Source organism: Nipponia nippon, unplaced genomic scaffold (genome assembly GCF_047370975.1).
Source record: "Nipponia nippon isolate SJK-2023a ecotype South Korea unplaced genomic scaffold, ASM4737097v1 scaffold_3, whole genome shotgun sequence".
Lineage (NCBI taxonomy): Eukaryota > Metazoa > Chordata > Aves > Pelecaniformes > Threskiornithidae > Nipponia > Nipponia nippon.
In genome coordinates this window covers 25242491-25261814 of record NW_028262347.1, presented here as the reverse complement: position 1 = coordinate 25261814, position 19324 = coordinate 25242491, and the positions used below count along the sequence as shown (strand labels likewise).

The window sequence follows — 19324 nt, the reverse complement described above, 5'->3', positions numbered from 1 at the left end:
ATAAAAGCAATTATAGCAGAAATGGGTTCAAATTATGTCAGAAAATGAGCAAACTTTAAATTCCCTGATATATCCAGTAAAGAATTTTTTGTGCTATTTAAGGCAAAAAAAAAAAGGCAGACAAAAAACCTCATACTAATTTTTCTCCATTTGAGTATCTATTAATCACTATTAGACTGCACAAACTGTTAGCAGTAAGCCATTAAAGTCTAAATCCTGGCCTCAAAGCCAACCAGTACACCCGCAAAAACTTCTGTGAAAAATCTAAATCAATGAAATCTGTTCCACTCTTGCTGTCTATGTACACAACCATGAAAGCTCTACAAGCAAAAGCAGACCATCTATTTCGTAATTGTAATACCAGTTATAAAAAGATAGATGAAACCTCAGATTTTTCCATTCAGAATTCAGCTGCCTGTTTCAAACACTCTGGGTCCAATTGTGTTGCTTTGTGCACATGGTAAGATAAATGCGGTATAGCTGCAGCGTTCCCTCCTCCCACTCCCTTTCAGCTACCTCAGTTTCTGGAGGGCAGCCAAAGTGGCGGCTCCTGCCTTAGTTCACAGACAGCCCCAAAGAGTGTTTCTGGGAGAGAAAGTTGACGACCTGGAGGACCTTCCTAGACAGCCCAGCATCACACAGGTGTGCACACCCTCATCGGCAGTGGCAGGGCCCCTTGGTGGTAGCCTTGCTTTTCCATTGGGGTGTAGGACTCTGGCGACCACTCAGAAGTGCAAGGACTCACTATCTATTGAGGAAAAGTGGATGATGCGTGTTGCCCGTCCTCTTCCACATTTCTTTTTCCTTCTTCTTACCGAAGGCAAATGTTGAGACCATTGGGGGACTGGGACATCCCTGTTCAATTGCAGTCTGAAGATACAGAGTGAGAGAAGAAGGCCACAGCTGGCTCTTGATGCCCTCTAGGTATTTTCTGCTGTGGACAGCCTTTAGGGGTCTTTGTAGCAGGATATGAAACAGAGCACTCCTGAGCTTGCCCTAACGTATATTATTAACTGAACAGTGTTCAGGCATGCAGAGACAGAAAACACACTGCCCAAAGGGGAGCTGGTCCTGCCTCTCAGGCTATCGGCAATGTGGTCTTTGACCCTGACAAGACAAATGACTGCTTGCATGCTTTGGTTTTCCCTTTTGACAGCTATAATAAAAATCCTTCCCCAATATCACTGTAATGTGTTGAGACATCAGTGTTTGCAGCTATCTATCTGCTTTACTTCTCTGCCAGGATTTTATTACTCAGTGGCAGGAATGACAGACCCAGACAAGCACCTGCATCTCAGCTACTCTAGTGCAAAATCTGATATATTATATCCTTGGTGGAAAAAGAGGGCACAGCAGTGTGAACTTAATGAACAGCTGAGGCACAGGTATATGTGAGTGAAAGGCAGGGTAGATAGGGACAGTAATATCTCAAATCATGCCAGTATGCTTCAGTGAAAGATATCTGTTAAACAGCTAAATTAATCACTCTGCTATCCATATGTATCCATATTTATCCAGAATAAATAGGATACACAAAATTACGATTCAAACATTACATCATAAAGTTCTTATCTTATCCACCTTCCAAAAGTACTTTTATGAAAGTATTTGTTGGTTTTTTTATGTTGAAAACATTATTTTTGCACAGTTTTCATTAACTAAAGGAAGTTGCAGATGATGTCATGGTGACTGCACACCACTCATTTTATGTTACTTCTACACAACTAATTAAAGGAGTATTAAGACAGAATAGAAATGGGTTTCCCAGTCTTCCACTGGACACCCACGTTGCAATTTGCAAAGCAGAAAAGAGATGATCATTCAGTAAACTATCTTCTATCATGGCAATAATGAATGATACTTAAAACAGTCTAAAACTAAGTTCAACTATAATAATTCAAGAACATACCAGGTCCAGGAGTTATACAGAAATCCAGCCAATCTGGAGCAGGGAACCTGTGTTCAAACAGGAAGCATACAAAAAGTTGTGGTGAAGATAAGGAAGCCACTTCATTTGTGGGACATCAATAGATGGTGATTTGCTCTTGGGCTCAGTTACTGTCATAAGCCTCCTTTCCACCCACACAGGTAGGAAGACTAATAAAGACACCGGCCCACATTGAAGTGAGAGACTACTTACTTAGGGAACCACCCCTTGGCAAGATCTCATTTCTTTCTTTTTTTTTCTTTCTTTCTTTTTTTTTCTTTCTTTCTTTTTTTTTTTTTCCTGCAGTTCAATAATTTTTAAGCCTTTATAAATCTGAGCTCTGAAGAAACAGCTCTTTTCTCCTTGATTTTGCATTAAATTTTGATAGAGAATGGACCAATCTGAGAGCAGGACCTTTATTAGCAAACTGAAGAAGATCAGATTCCTTTACTGGAAGATATTAGACACCACAGGATTTTTTGGCATTTGAGCAGACTGAAGGCGTTGTTTTAATTTTGTGCTTGTTTCTCACTATCCAACCTATTTTAACTGGCAATAAATTAATCTTCCATAAGTCTGTTTTGCCCATGACGGTGACTGCTGAGTGGTGTCCCTTTCTTTACCTTGACCTACAAGCTTTTCCATCTTATTCTTCCGCCCTGTCCTGTTGAGGAGGAGGAGGAGTAGGAGTGAGAGAGCAGCTGAGTGGGCGTCTGCCAGTCAGCCAAGGTCAACCCATCACAAGATGGAACAGAAAAAACAGCCTGCAGGAAAAGGAGTCCCTGCCCACCTTGTGTAGGTTGTCGCATCCTCTTGTTCAATGCAAGGATAAGATTATCACTACACTTGCCCCCACAATCATCACCACCTGCTGAGACTACTGCTAGGTTTTTGCCAGCAGTGACCAGTATCCAACATTCCGTCTTCCTCTTATATCTCTTGTATCTTAGGAGTTAGCGTGTCATGGTCATTCCTTGTTTTCGGCACCTCTGGTTTCCCCTGCTTGACCCCAGCTTATGCTGAAATAATTATGGAGCCCTCTAATGCTTCGACGCTGCCTAATAATTCAGTTGATTTAGATTTGCATATTCATTATTTTTCAGACACCCAGAAGGAAAGGAGGAGCCAATTACTTCATTGAATCTTCCCTTGACAGATGGAATGACTTCTCTTCCTTCACTGCCTACATACTCTTGGACTATTTCTATCATAATTCTGTTTCATTATAAGTTATTGCCAGGTTTCCACATGATTTGTGAGATAAGTGATTTTACAAGCAGAGAAACCAACAGACCAGGACACAAAGCAATACCTCCGGTATCAGGTCAGGAGGTTCAAATTCTAGTTCCGTCTCAGCTCTCCCCTCCAACAAATGACCATTGCTGAATTTTGTGAAGAAATACCTTAACGTATGGCTTCAGGACTTTTGTGTTTACATTTGGGTTTTCTCTGTTGTGCCATAGTTTTTTGATAGTTTCTGATATTTTTTCTTGATAAAGCTTCATTTCTTTATACATTTGAACGCAAAAAAACCCCAACTTCTACTTTTCTAACTGATGCTCTTTTCCTTCATCCCCTCCATCTTTATTAATTTTTTTGTAATTTGTAGAGAAATGAGCTAGCACTCACAGAAGTCAGTACTTCTGATAACTTCAGTGAGCTCTGGGGAAAGTCCTGAATGCTCACAGCTTCCAAACAAAGTGAATATTCTGGCTGGAACAGCTGCCAAAGCAGGCATGTTTTAACAAGTACACCTGTGATTAAGCTGAATTGTGAAATCAGAAGTACACAGAACTGGAAGGCCCCTGACAGGTTTCTAACTTTATTCAGCAAGGTAAACAAACACAGGCAGGTGCAAAATCCCGCTAGAATTTCTTGAGGCCCAGCCCTATCTAAAAGGAAAGCATCCAGCCCTGCTGAAATCAGTAATCAGTTGTCTTTGTCTCCAACCACAGGGCACCATGATGTGCAGCTGCAGGGGTCTGAGATGTCATGGGGACTCCAGCAGCACACATGCCCCCCTGATGTGGTGTATTGAGTGTCCATGTTCAGGTGTTGGCAGTAAGGGTGGCCTCTGTAAGAAGAGGCCAGAGGGGCTGGGTAGGCATCTGACAGCCAGCCAGGGTCAACCCACTATATGTGGACAAAGAGCAGTTGATCCTCTTCTAACAGGGACTGGCCATTCTCCCCAGAGCCCAGTCCACCTGGCCTCCAAGACAGCTGGGGCTGTGGGTAGTTCCCTTCCTTTTCTGCTGTTTTTCCCAGTGTGGTGAGTTGACCCTGGATGGACACAAGGTGCCCACAAAAGCTACTCTATCACTCTCCCTCCTCAGCTGGACAGAGGAGAGAAAATATAACAAAAGGCTCATGGGTCAAGATAAGGACAGGGAGAGAGCACTTACCAATTACTGTCACAGGCAAAACAGACTCAAGTTGGGGAAATTAATTTACTTTATTAACAATCAAATCAGAGTAAGGTAATGAGAAATAAAACCAAATCTTAAAACACCTTCCCTACACCCCTCCCTTATTCCTAGGCTTAACTTCACTCCTGATTTTTTCTACCTCCTCCCCGCCAGCAGCACAGGACGGGGAATGGGGGTTGCGGTCAGTTCATCACACATCTCTGCCGCTCCTTCCTCCTCAGGGGGAGGACTCCTCACACTCTTCCCCTGCTCCAGCATGGGGTCCCTCCCCCGGGAGACAGTCCTCCATGAACTTCTCCATCGTGAGTCCTTCACACAGGCTGCAGTTCTTCACAAACTGCTCCAACGTGGGTCCCTTCCATGGGGTGCAGTCCTTCAGGAACAGACTGCTCCAGCGTGGGTCCCCCACAGGGTCACAGGTTGTGCCAGCAAACCTGCTCCAGCGCGGGTTTCCCACAGCGTCACAGCCTCCTTCGGGCATCTACCTGCTCTGGCGTGGGGTCCTCCATAGGCTGCAGGTGAGTATTTGCTCCACTGTTAACCTCCATGGGCTGCAGGGAGACAGCCTGCCTCACCATGGTCTTCAGCACGGGCTGCAGGGGAATCTTTGCTCTGGCGCCTGGAGCACCTCCTCCCCCTCCTTCTTCACTGACCTGGGTGTCTGCAGAGTTGTTTCTCACATATTCTCACTCCTCTCTCCCAGCTGCAATTGCTGCTGTGCAGTAACTTTTTTCCCTTCTTAAATATGTTATCACAGAGGTGCTACCCCCATTGCTGATGGGCTTGGCCTTGGCCAGCAGCGGGTCCGTCTTGGAGCCAGCTGGCATTGGCTCTATTGGACGTAGGAAATGCTTCTAGCAGCTTCTCACAGAAGCCACCTGTCACCCTCCCTGCTACCAAAACCTTGCCACGCAAACCCAATATACCCAGTGCAGACTTCACCAGGATAACCCTGCCACATCAAGGGCTACAACACATGGCTTGAGATTTCCATCACAGGGATGTCCCAACTCACTATAGAAACAGAGTATATGCCCCTACAGGCCTATTTGTCTGTATTCATGGTATTGTTGTGAGAGAAGGTAGAAGGAAAAAGCTTTTCTCCTCCAAAAATGCCTTCCCCTTCACCCTGGAATATGTAATATCAAACACAGCGGACAGTTCAGTCTGGCCCTTTCCTAAGGGCTTCGGTTTTACTGCATCAGCAAAAAGCTCATCCAATAAACATCTCTTCCAACATCTGTTCCAGCTTGATCTCTTCTGAAAGAGCCTTATCTCTTCACCATGGTACAGCTGATACGAGTCTCTGTTTCCTCCTCCTCTTCTCCAGAGTCCAGCCCAAACAAGCAAGGGAGGGTACAGGTATCCCCAGTACCACACTACAATCAGGACACTGTGAGCTCTAGGAGAGTCCACAGGCTCAAGGGGAGGCTGGAAAAATGAATGGACTATAACTACACCCAGAGTTATTAAATACAAAGACACCACCTCTGAGGCTGAGGAAGTCCCTGAGCTTAAATGGTGGAGACTGGTGGAACATCTGCAGGAAGTACTACCACATGCTTGCCGTACTCATACCACTGCTGAGATAAGATCCTGAGCTGGGTGGCCTTGTAAAGCTTTTTGTTGGTTCCTGTATATCATCACTGTTGAACAAAAACTGTTCCAAATTTTGTTGACTCTAAATAAAAGTCATAAGAAAGCTGTCTTCTACAAACCAAGCCCTTTGTAATAGCCTTCCTCTCTTCTAGCTATCAGTTACATGACTATTATGTCAATTTTCAATGTCATATTCATGTAACTTGCTTTGAAGGGGGAATTAATAAAACAAGTCAGGTTGTCTTTCCTGGCAACTAATTTTTGCAAAGAAAATGTACCTTTCTAACACAGCTTTTTTGTGTAGATCAAATGCCAACATTCTTTGAGGTTTTGAAAAACATTTGGGAAAGATATTACAGCAGAGAAGTCACCTCTGCTAGTTACAGGCCAGCTTGCTTTTTGTTTTCCGGGTCAGGACTGAATGATTCAGGAGGAATAGCTTCAGACAGCATTTAACTTACCTCTTTGACTGCATAATAAAAATGTGACTTCCAGGAATGATGGGTAGAAACTATTGTTGGTCTACTTAAATTGTTGATTCTAACTGTCTTTCCTCTGTATCATTGTCATATGACATGGATCAAGATCAGAAAAGTTAGAATTTTTCTCATGTGACAAATGTAATTTTGTCAAAACAATATCTTTTGGTTCTTTAACTACTAATGCACACTCATAAAAAAAATTACAGAAGAGAGAATTAAAATGTTATTTTTACCTTTTTTTACCAATTTACCATTGCTCTTATACTATTTCCTAGCTTTTCATAACATTTAGTAATTCACTGCATAATCAGATTGCCCAATGAAAAGATGTAGAGTCTTTTATTAATTGCAAAAGAATCCAGGACACTCTGAATGTTTTCAGGCTCCTGGAATCACTGAGATGACCATAAATATGCTCAGACTTAATCAGTACATTAGCACAGTGCTTCTAATGACTTTATATAATTTTTTTTTCCTTTTTTGTACAAACTTCTTGAATACTCCAAAGATACCTGAAAAGGAGGGATGCTGAGAAAATTACCTTCTCTCTATTAAGATGCTGTCTGCACTGGCACATTGAATCACACTAGGTTATGAGCTTGAAAAGCTGCATTCATTGCCATGACACCAAATACAATTTTGTGATTAGTTTGGACAAGGACCTATCTTGCTTAGTAACTCCCATCAGCTCTCCATGGCGAAAACAAACACATGAGTTAGCATTACTCAACATAATTCTCACAGGCATAAGCTGACATCAGAGGGAAGATAAACGTTAATCCATCCATTCTCATTTGTGATACCACATCTGAACAAAGTGATGTATTTTGAAAAGATTTTTCAAGACCATTTATTTAGTGACTTATACCTTATTAGTTCTGTACATTTCTGCATTGTTTTCTCAAGAGAAAAAATACAGTTCAGCCTTCTTAAGATGCATCAACATGCCTTGCCTACTAAAGATACTTTAAAGAGACTAGTAGTTTCAATATATAGTTTCTTGCTGAATAAGTTACTTATAAATCCTTCCCATTTATCTCTGTTGTGATATCCTTTTTTTGCCAATAATAGTTAATCTGAAGGCAGTTTGTACTGGTCTTTCTAATAGCCAAATAAAGTAATAACCTCTACAGCCTCACCTCAGACTCTTAGGGCAAATAGCTATTAACAAATGATGGTAATAAGTAGAATTATTACTGTTGCCAAGCATAAGGATCCTTTTTATATGTAGTTTAATTATCCCTTTCTGCTATGATATTTTTTTAGGTTAAACATTTTATGAAGTAGAAAGGTTATAAAAATCATAAATATCAGACCAGGAAAAGCTGTAGCAGCATTAAATCAATCCATGGCTATTCTGTCTGAGGAACTGACAGAGCTGGACCTTTGGGATCATCAAATCTGCTGTTTGTTGTGAGCTGCATGATCATATGGATTCCATAGGCCAGGATCCACAGTAAAACTACAGATGTCACCAAACCCATCCAGATGCCAGGAATGAAGAAGCCTGTACAGTCACTTGCATAGGAAAACTGGTCATTTTCAATGTTGAAGCCTTGAATCTGTGAATGAGGAAAAGTAGATAGATGAGTGCAATTAAATGTGGAGTGTAGGCCCTACTTTCAGGATATATGTGGTAATCACAAAAAACGCACCTGTTAATTACCACCCACTCTGCCCATTAAAAAAGAGTGGGAACCAAATCCTCTGCATAACAATTTTCCAGGTCTCCTTTCCACCCAGGAAATTAAAGATGGAGAAGTCATTTGTTTGGCAAGAGGGAGGCTGTGGTTCCCACTTCAGAAATTTGTGTTACATTTAGAAATAAAGTCCCAAAGGGTATGTGTGATCAGTATTGCTCAATGACCACTTTAGAATCGGGAAACTCAAATCACCCAAAGGCATGAGAGTTAAAGCCTCCCAGATCATAAGATTTGTTGAAATACGCTGAGATTTTTAGCTAATGGCTCCTTGACAAGCAGAACTCCTGAAACCTACTTTAAAATGCATCTAATGAAGGTGACCTTTTTGGCTGAGTTTTAGTGAAAGTTCAAGGAGAAAACAGTTGTGAAAGCTTTCTTCCCCCCTCCTTATACATCAGAGACTCAACACAGGAGAGAGGGCTTGCCTTATTGAGGTGGGGATCTGTGTTGCCTATTAACATATGAAACCCATACAAGCTTTTCCAACAGTTAGAAAAATCTGTAATATCTCTCCTTTGACTGAATTCTCAAGGTCTGCCACTGACTGAACTCCTGCCATATTATTTTCCTCAGAAAAATCAACTAATTTGGGGATCTATTCTCTGCCTAGCCACCAATTTTGCAAAAAGTATCAACAAACTGAATGCCTTTGAGACCACTATCCTTCTAAAAATTTTGTTAAAACCAGTCATAGTATTAGAAAACTATGAAGAAAGGGAATACATTCCCCCCTCTATACACATGCACATAATGGCATAAGCACTGATTCCTTCAGAAGCAAGGGAATCCAACTAGTGGAAGAAAATGAAGCAAGGAAAGAACTAATCTGATCTGTGGTTTTGAGTCTTTCTTAAATAATTTTACAAAGAAAAATGAAGACTGGGATTCTTACATATTTGAAATGGCTGTATAAGGAAAGCACCAAACATCATAAATCCACCAGTAAAGAAACAAGACCTTAAAACTGTATATGTTCTATAAAATATTATAGAATAAAATAAAAAAGGATTATTTTATTTAAATCACTTCCCTCACCAGGCAATAAGCAAGGAAGCAGAAGATCATGGATTTCTACTTTTCTGTGTTCCCACTCCATGATTACTCTATGCTTTATGATAAACTAAATGTAAAGCTTTGTGGTAATAAAAGAGTTTGTATTTCCTAGGAAAGGTGTTGGTACAAACACTGAAGAAATTAGTCTGTGGCTTGTATACTATGCTACACCAGTAAGCACTCTGGGTTTGAGTTCATTCATGGCTCAGGCACCTAAAGTTAGTGTGTATGTAACGTGTGTTAAAGACCAACGCCTATGCCTTCCAGAATGCTGATTAATAAAGCTATTATCATATGCAGAACTAAGGGCTATTTAGGTATTGTGGAAGTAAAGACAATTTTAGCAATTCATGCTTTTCTGGGCCTCTTAGAAGAATCTTTCCAAGTCAGATCATGGTAGCTAACTTGCAGATACTGCCTGCTTTCACTATAGGCAGTCAGACTTCTGATTAAAGCAGGATTAGCAAAATTAAGCTTTTGGGTTGGATAACTTTGCACAGTTTTAGAGAATACAGGTGATTATCAAAGCCTTTGCTTGTTAAGCCACTGCTTTGACAACAGATAAGAATGTGAATAGGAGTACTTGAAATGTAGTCTGAAACACTTATTTACAATGAAAACAGAAAACAGGTGATGATTTATAACATTTATGTTCAAAAAATGGATTGAAATTCTAGAAAACAACACACACTTGCTACCACATTTACAAGAACTCTCTGAAGCACTTAACAGGTATATTTGGTTTAGAAAGTCTTTACAACTTCTGATTTAGAGCCAGAAATACTGAACTTTATTATGTCAATCCTACTGGGTTTTTTTTGAGGCAGGATTATGCTTATTGAACCTTCAAGGTGAAAGCTTTAATTGTATGTTCTTAAAACGCTATGTCTACTTTTAGGCGGGAGACAAAGTATATGCAGGCTTCTTTTATTGTTTTTCTGAAGCTTTATCATTTCCGTGGGGGTGTTAGATCCCAGGTGGGAGATAAAAATGTAACTCCTAGCAGCATTTCTACCTGTAGAAAAGTTAAAAATACTTACATGTGGTTCTCTAATTTTTATGAATGTAAAAGCCTTTTGGATACAGGTCTCTGTACTGTGGAAGTTTTAATTTTAGTGTTTGGACCAGCATAATCTGTCTTGGTTACACTAATCTGCATTTACTGTTAATTTTTAAAAATATTTTTGAATGGGGATTTCTCATCATTTGACCTTTGACAAAGCCTTCAAGTAAAATCTGTTGTTTTGATGGCTTTTAAGTGTACACTGAGCATGTAATTTTTGCACTTAGAAATATTTTAGCCACAAAGAATCCTAATATTCTTGATTTTAAAGCTTATGACAGTTTTTCTTAGGAACAAAGGGGTTTATAAACCACTATGACACATACTAAAGAAAAACAGTGCTTTTGGTGGTAGCCTCCTCTTTAACTTCATAGACAGTTCTGAGATCCTCAAAAGGATAAAAGATATCATGGTAGAACACTCATTCCTGTAACAACAACAACAAAATCAACAGAAACCCCACCAAAAGCAGAGCAGTTTCGGTACTGTGAACAGCTATGAGTGGTGACATCCTAGGCTATGGGCACGCCCAGACAGCATCCCACAGAGGTTCTTTAGGTGGTAGGTGGAGCCAGCTCCAGAACTCAAGTAAAAGGCTGCACAAGTGATAGGACTAGAGGAAATGGCCTCAAATTACGTCAGGGGAGGTTTACATTGGATATTAGGAAAAATTTCTTCACTGAAAGAGTTGTCAGGCACTGGAACAGGCTGCCCAGGAAAGTGGTTGAGTCCCCATCCCTGGAGGTATTTAAAAGACGGGTAGATGTGGTGCTTAGGGTGGACTTGGCAGTGCTAGGTTAACAGTGGGTTTGATGATCTTAAAGGTCTTTTCCAACCTAAATGATTCTATGATCAGTTCAGCCTTGCCTTGGAACAAGCTATGCAGGGCTTCACTGTGCAGGTGCTGTGTCCCTCTAATACAGTGATACTGTTTTCAAGACCCAACATTGCAACGTGCAATTGTACCAGCTAGACTGGCATCAGATCCAGGTTTTTAATTCATTGCATAACATTGACATGAAAATCATGTTCTTTAGCTTCAGCAACAAGATTTTGTGCTGGCTGCAACCACTGAGCACATCCCATGTGCCTTCTTCACCGTGCAACAGAGCTTGGGGGTTTCTAAACCTCATTCTAGAACAAAGACTGATATTGAGATCAATCAGATTTCACTACATTATCAGTGGAAGAAATCTGGAAAGGTATGATCTAGTTCAGATAGAATCGAGTCCAGAATGGTCACTTTCTGACAGAAAAGATCAGAACAGGACTTTTCAGGTTGTGTTCCGTGCTTACACACAATAAGGAAGGTCAATAAGGAAGGTAGGAAACCTACTACTTCTACTCTTGATCAAGACCCCAATGAAAGGATGCCTACTAAGGGTGGAGCAAGACCTCTCTCTAAGCTTTGAGAAGGCGGCAGTACCAACATACATAGAAATTCAAGGAAAAGATGTGTTGTAAGTGGACACTTGGTATTTTCATAGCCCATGTACTTTCATAGCCTAGTGGTGCTGAGGTTTAACTTCAAAGAGTGACTAGGCAAAGCACAGTGGTGTGGACTCAGATATTTTCAGGCCTTTCCATAAAAAATACCATCAGGAGGAACCTTCACAACATTGGTGTGTATTGCTATGTTGCTTCTCAAAAAACTGTGGAACTTGATCCTGGAATTTGTGGTAAATAAATCTTAGCACCAACGCTGTTCCTTTGAGATTTCCATTGTTTAAACAGAAATGTCAAAACTGGACTCAGATAATTGAGATTTGGTTCATTATCAAAATCATAAATACAATTATATCAGCATTTGTATCCAGTTATCATGGGGTTAGCTCATCTTTGACAAATAGAGTCCAGTTTGGAATTATTCCTATCATTTCCATGACCTCTTTAATCAAAGAGATCCCTTAGTGCAATATTGTTTTAAGATATGAATGATGACTTATCCTAAGTCAAGATCAGTGCTCAAAATAATAAAGATGCAATCATCTACACCTCACATACATACGTAGTCTGTACTACTGCACTAAATACACAAAAATCTATGCCTCATTCAAAAAAAAAAAGCCAGCTGCTTTCCTTCTGGGCCACGTAGGACTTAGTATTGCTTGCGATTGAAGTCCATGGCAAGCCTTCCATTAAATCTAATTGCATTGAGCTTTATTTCTGTCTGCAGGAGTACACACAGCCTATGTCATGGAAAACAGTAACCACGCTAAGCTGTACTTTCCTAGGTAAACAAAGCACAAGGAAATAAGATAAAAACAAAGTAAGCAGCATAAAGCCACCCACCTAAGAGGCCCATGTTTCCAATAGCAGCCCAATTCATTAAACAGGCATGGGGACTTAGTCATTCTTTGCCTGATTAAGCGCATTTGGGTTTATTGTTTTTTCTTTTCTGTGGACAACTTCATAGTTTTTTTTGTTTTTCAAAGCTGTGCTTTCATGTTCTTATTGTTCAGCAACTGCCGTCTTTTTTACCCTTTTATTGAATAGCTCACCTAGGGGGAACAGCTTTTCTTTTACATTTTTCCTCAGGCTGAAATGAAAGTAAGGGCATTATGAATGTGTGTCGTTCAGCACCTACAATAGCAAGTAATAGTTCTTGGAATTATCTCTGAAATGGCAATGTGTACTCACTTGCAACCTGGAAATGAAAACATCCCAGTTTTTTGCCTCATTGTTGGATGGAATCAGCGTTGCAGGGTAGAGATTGCTTGTTCCCACCAGCTGACAATGAAATGAATACTCTGCAGGAGCAGAGATGACAGAAACATTAAATTTAGCAAACTTTTCTCCATCTTGTACAATCTCAACTGAATCTAAAGTGGACCAATTTCTAGCCGAGCCTCCATAGAACTTGTTGGTCATTAAAAACCTAGAAAGACAACAGAGGGAAAAAAAAGTCAAAATGACAGAAAGAAAAAGTTAATATTCATTTGAGAAAGTACTGGTGGCATACAAAGGTTCACTATTGCTAGCTGAAAACACCACAGTTGGTATCTTAGCTTGGCCTCCCATGTCATTAGGATTGTTCATAAGTGAAGAGACTCTGAATATGTTTTTGCTACTTCTTAGAGTTTCATCTCACAAGCACAGCTTTCTATAGTCGTGGCAGGGAAGGAGCAAATGTGATTTCATTCTTCAAGGGCCTCTGCCAGTGCAGTATTTCATCAGTTACCAACAGTTTATAATCAGTAGAGCAGAACCTGAGAGACTGTCAGTAGGCCTGCGGTGGCTCTCAATAAACATTTTATGGGATTTTTTGAAAATTGCTTTTATGATAGGTACAGGCATGATAACCATTCTGATTTATCATTGCAATTCTTCCTTGGCTCAGATGCCTAAATGGCAATTTCCTTTGCAAATGTCTGAATTTGCAGTAGAAGACAGAGTTTTCTCTCACTGGAGGGTGGGGAGGGGTCATCAGCCCTAGTTTCCCAATTAGTTAGGCACAAATAAATATTTTCTCATTTTGAAAAGGTCCGTGTATGTGCAGTATTGCAGCAGATTCCAGTGGTTTATAATCATGGGATTTATATATACGTTACTACCACTGCAGTCTGAACACCTCCCAAATGTTCTGAAACAGAAATAACATCCAGGAGTACATCCCGATCCTTTACAGATCAGGACCATGTCCTAGTCTTTATCACTTTTTACGCAGTTACTTTTAGGTATTCAAGTTATCTCATGAGGAAATGATAGGCTTTTTTTTTTTTTAATTGTATGTTGCTTAATACTTTAACCCTACTTGGTCTATGTATGTATTGCTCTATATAGTTTCCTGAAGATTTTTTTTTGCTTATTGATAACCACAAAGAATTTAGAAGAGGAATCTTTTTAGCAATAATTGAGACTTGCTACAAAATGAAATATTCTGTCTATCCACAATGGGTAACACTCTATGTGGATTTTAAAATTAGGGGTAATACTTAGATGCAATTATGACAGGTTTGAAAAATAAGCAATCATCTACAAATGTGGCATTGCATAGAAAATTTTATGTTCTATAGGGTATATGTATGTATAGATAATATTCTCTGTTGTAGAATATTGCTTGTTTGTTCAAATCAGCTGCTTTCCTGTTTTGGATGATTTGGATGCCATCCAAACATCCATTGCATGTCATCCACACAACATAGAGTCCAAACTCAACACAAACAATGCTCCTTAGGTGTAACACACAAAATTTGACAGGTTAGGTTACTACAGTAATTGAGCTTTTTTTTTTTTTTTTAATAATCTGTGGCTTTTGATTCATATAACTTCAAAATCCTCAAGAGCTTCAAAATGCTCAGAAGGAATCCTAGAACTCAGAGTGTCATTCAGCTGAGAAAAGGATGTCTTGTTTTATGGCATTCCTTACATTTTTAGCCTAAACAGCTCTTTCCATACAACATTCAGCTGCAAGGATCAGTGAAAAAGAAAAAAACATTTGAATTTCATCTGGTACACATTCACAAATATTTATGGAAAATATTCTATTCTTATAGTGATAAAGTTATGAAATTAAAACATGTATTAGCCTAGATATTAATTGCTAGAAGAAAGGAATCTTTTCCTGAAATACAGCATAATCTGAACAGAATTTCTGCGGTGTTTCATGCTATAAGCACTAGCTGGAGGCCAATTATAAGCACAGAGAAATTTAATGTTTATATAATATATATAATATATAATATTATATATATAATGTTTATAAGCACAGAGAAGCTTAAATGTTTGTGCCAGCCACAGATACTGGGTGTGCTCTGTACTTTTGCTGAGAAGATAAGAAAAGTGGTAAACAAGGAAATCCTTTGGAGACTTACCATATGAACAAACAAGTTTCACAAGGCTATGTATGTGAGTATAGTCTAAAGTGACCTCCAAGAGAATGCTGTCTCTTCATGTTGCACCAAAGACTAAAATTTTATGTTACTTGCAGATTTATGAGAATTAAGATTCTAATTAATGAACTAGTTGAGCATGGTTAACTTAATAATACAGGCTTTTATCCTTAGGGTTTTTCCAAACAGCTGATAGTGAATAGCCTCCAACAAGCACGCACTTAACTGATAACTGATACAACTATAATTCATTAAATTACAAAAAAGACATTCCAACAATAAAAATCAGTAGAATTACTTAATTCAGTTTAATATTTTCTTGGATGAGTAGATAGCAAATAGAATGAGCACAATATAGCAAATGAATGACAAGGGGAGGAGAAATAACAAAGATTTCATCTGCAGAACTGAAAGTACCTTGGCTTTTATAGGAAATGCTCTGTTCATACTAAATGTTAGGGCCAATACAGGAAGCAAACTTTCACACAGACATCGCGGACTTTACGTATTGTGGCACAAACAATTCCTGGTCATAGGCCAGACTCCCTTTGTGCCCAATAACCATATGAACTCTAAATGCCACCACCCATTACCTATCACTGTCTCATGTGGCTATTCATTACAAGGAGAGATATTTCTGAAAAGGAAGCTAGCTGGAGTTACTACTGTTTCAAAGATTAAAAAAGAAACACAACTGTTAGGTAAAAGACTTTAAAACATGGTTCTTGGGTCAATTCTATTCTATACATGCTATGAGCAAAAGCAACAGTCAAGTACTTATCAATGTAAGTGAGGAAAATATGAATGCTATGAACTTCCATTCATTTTGACATCTTTTTCTAGAGAAGGTGCCAGACAGGTGCTTGAACAGCTGGATGTCATCACCTGCTGAGAGAGCCGAGATGATGCTTCTTCCAGCAAAAACTACTGCCCACTGCTCCAACCCCTGTTGCAGCAGTAGTTCACTCTTCTAAAACTAGCACAGCCAGAAACACTCTACAACCATTCCCTAACAGCTCACTTCTCAGTGGCAAGGGCAGGAGGAGAAGTGGGACTGCTGCTCTTGCTACAGAGAGGGAGAGGGAGACGGCAGCTGTTTGCATAGGATGAAGCAGCTATTGCAGCTGCTAGTAGGAGGTGGGATATGACTAGCTGCTCAGCACGAGGTGGGTGGTAGACTAGTGGTGGTAAGGGCAGGCTTTGGATCCAGCTCATGCTGCTGAAGTTAGGGCCTCTTTTATTGACAAATAAATTGAGCTATTTGAATGTGCTCCTCTCTGGCGTCACTTTCTGTCTTCAAGGGATGCTCTCCTACACCTAAGTAAATGGCTTTTACAGGGGAAAAAAATGCAGTCATGGCTTTCAGCTCTGTTCCTTCCCACATCTTTGCCCTGCTTGTGTCCTGCTTATTGAGGCAGACTGTAATCTTACCAAGGACTCATCTTGAACAAGAAATGTAATCAAAGTGAACCAGAAGGGAAAACAGAGGCTGTAATGTATCTCTGTAGGTTTTAGAAGCTCTTGACAATAGACATGCTGAGATAAACAAAGTGAATAAAGTGTTCCTGAATCATGAAAAGATCAATGGATTGTTCTGATTCTGTTGAGTATATCTTATTATTTGCATTATATGCCGTGCAATATTGTATTATGGTAGCTAATAGAGGGCTAAAATGACACAATTTTCTTTTACATCAAGAGATAATTCAACAGAAAACAGCACAAATAACCAGGTGTATCTTTAGCAGAAAGTTTTCTTTATAAAGGCTCCTGAGGTGTTGTGGGTTGATGCCAGCCAGCAGCCAAGCACCCATGCAGCTGCTTGCTCACTCCCCATCCCCAACAGGAAAGAGGGGAGAATAGAAAGCAAAAAAATGAGGAAACTTGTGGGTTGCGATAAAGACAGCTTAATAAATGAAGGAAAGAGGAAAAAAAAGCAATACAGAAGCAATCACTCTCTACCTCCCATAAGCAGGCCAATGCACAGTGAATGCCCAAGCAATGACTACTCTGGAAGCCACTCCCCACCTTCTTCCTCTATTGCATTTTTTATTGCCAAGCACCTGTGTCACACATAAAAAATAATTAATTTAGGCATTTTGTTCTCTAAATGCCCCAACGGGCTATTAAAAACCTGGATCACACCTATCCTAACGGAATAAATCAAATTCTCCTGCAAAACACAGCCAGTCTACGCTATTTTAATTACTCGCTGGGCATGACTGTGGTCAGGACTTCACCTACTCTCTTTTCAAGTCCTCACCTATTGTGGAGCCTGAATTTCTTCTCCCAGCTTCAAGGGCTGTTTATGCATTTTGGTATTTAGTTATAATGTATTCAAGTACAAGCAGAGGTCAAGAGAAACTTTGTGAGTATTTCTGCCTGTACTACAACACGCTCAAAGGATGTAAAAAAAAATATTCCAGAATAAGAGAGAAAACATGAACTGTTCACCTTTTGTACTGATGTTCTCCTTTAATTTACAGTCAGTCTGTCTGCAGAGTTGCTTCAAATTTCTTCTTTTCAGATGCACCTCAGATTCATGACTACATTAAAGTTTTCTCCCAATAATTAATTAAAATTATAAGATCTTAACAAACAGATGACTAAACATAAATCTGAATAATCCTCATTAAGTCCATATGTGTGCACTAACATCACATTTGATCTTCTTATGCCTACTGCAGCAATCAAAATCTAAGATAAATGTTGCAGCTGCCAAAGTATTTTGTTTCTATAGTAGCATCCTAAGGTTTGCAATTTGCTGTTGCGTAGTTGAGCAAAACCTGTTGACTGCTTTGAAGAAAAGAACCCCTCTAAGATCTATCAATTAACTTGGTAGCTAGTTTTGCAGCACAGTGCCATGCTCCATAAGATTTTCAAGTGCTTTATGGTTCATATTATTTTCTTGGAACTGTAATTTTACTAGAAAGCATGGTATTATGCTGAGGATGGTCACATTCCAGACAAATGTAGCAAACAACCAGATTTCTTTATACAGAAAGAAATCACAGGAGAGCAGCTAAGACCTGCACTAGTATGAGCAAAGATGCAGAATGAGAATCCAGGGTATGGTTTTGGTGGTTCTGTCTGTACAAGAGTGAGACGGGAGACAGTAGACAGAGAAGCACCAGGGCAGCACCAGAGAAAGTGATATTTTGTGACTTGAAGTAAAAGTAATGACACAACTTAGGCAGAGTCTTGGTTTGAGAACAATATTTTTTGAATGGGATCCAAGGAAAATATTTCCTTAATTCCACGTGGTATTCAGGGAAATGCATGCCCCTTTGATAATTTACAGTATTGAAACCAAGAAGTGCTCTACTCCATCACCAAGGACAAGTCTCAAGGATCCTATACTCAGTTAACTACAACAGTAAAAAAAGTAAAAATACTATACTAACAGCAATCTTGTCTGTACATTATGTTCTTTCACTAAACTCTAGATGCTTGGGAGGGAGGGGAGATGTTAAATAACAAAGGATGTTTGTTTTTTTGCCACCTATCATGGTTTCTGATGATGACTGCAAGTGTCTCTATGCACGTCAAAAACAACTCCAAACACATCACTGCCTCTCTTCAACACAAGTCCTTCTGGTGGTCCTTTTACCTAAATGTAGAATGTCCTTCTATCTCAGTGTAAATAATGGTATTTATTCATTCATACTTATTATCTTGGTGCCATGTGCCTCTTTTACTCTCCTACCAAAATGTTGTTCAAGCTCTGACTGTCTGCTACATTATTACTTTAAACTTCCTCTCTTTGGTTTCCTTGGATTTCCATTTCCCTTATACAAGATGTCAAAAGAATTTTAGATGGCAAATGTAATTTGTTCTTCTGCTGCCCAAGCAAACATACAGTTTGTCTTGATATATGCAAATTTAATTCAGTGCAAGTTCCCTGGCCCAAGTCCTTCCAAATAAATTTAAGCAATTAACTGAGGTACCTAAATGAAAAGAGCAGGCCACATTATCTTTGCCAGAGCTTAAGAAAAGAATTTTAACTGCTGTTCCTGCTACTGAGGAAAGAACTGAGGTTTGTGGACCAGCAGCTGTATGGCAGCCTTCAAACAGTAGCAGATGCTTTCCCCATCCCTAGAATCCACTAGTGAGAGCAACAGCTGCAAGTTCTCCCTTTGACTTTTCATCTCAAGTCTTCCCATTCCCTAACTTTTCTTCCCTCTTCTCATGGTAGGAGAAATATGGTCTTGTCACCATCCATGGAGCAGAAAAATTACA

General features: G+C 39.6%; 2 protein-coding genes across 4 annotated transcripts in view; both read right to left on the bottom strand.

Annotated features, from left to right (window-relative positions):
* Positions 1–2502, bottom strand: part of SLC13A1 (solute carrier family 13 member 1) — a 55502-nt gene extending 53000 nt beyond the window's left edge. The window contains exon 1 of one of the 2 annotated variants that reach the window (XM_087763864.1): positions 1910–2502. The gene's annotated coding sequence lies outside the window, so the exon portion shown is untranslated. The remainder of the gene's footprint in view (positions 1–1909) is intronic. The other variant, XM_087763866.1, reaches the window with a different exon arrangement.
* Positions 2503–6741: 4239 nt separating this feature from the next.
* Positions 6742–19324, bottom strand: part of LOC104011823 (V-type proton ATPase subunit S1) — a 54776-nt gene continuing 42193 nt past the window's right edge. For both annotated transcript variants that reach the window (XM_087763867.1, XM_009464123.2), the window contains 2 exons: positions 12894–13131; positions 6742–7996 (listed from right to left, as the gene is read on the bottom strand). In XM_087763867.1, the coding sequence (XP_087619993.1) occupies positions 7787–7996; positions 12894–13131 (448 nt within the window). In that variant the 3' untranslated portion in view covers positions 6742–7786. The remainder of the gene's footprint in view (positions 7997–12893; positions 13132–19324) is intronic.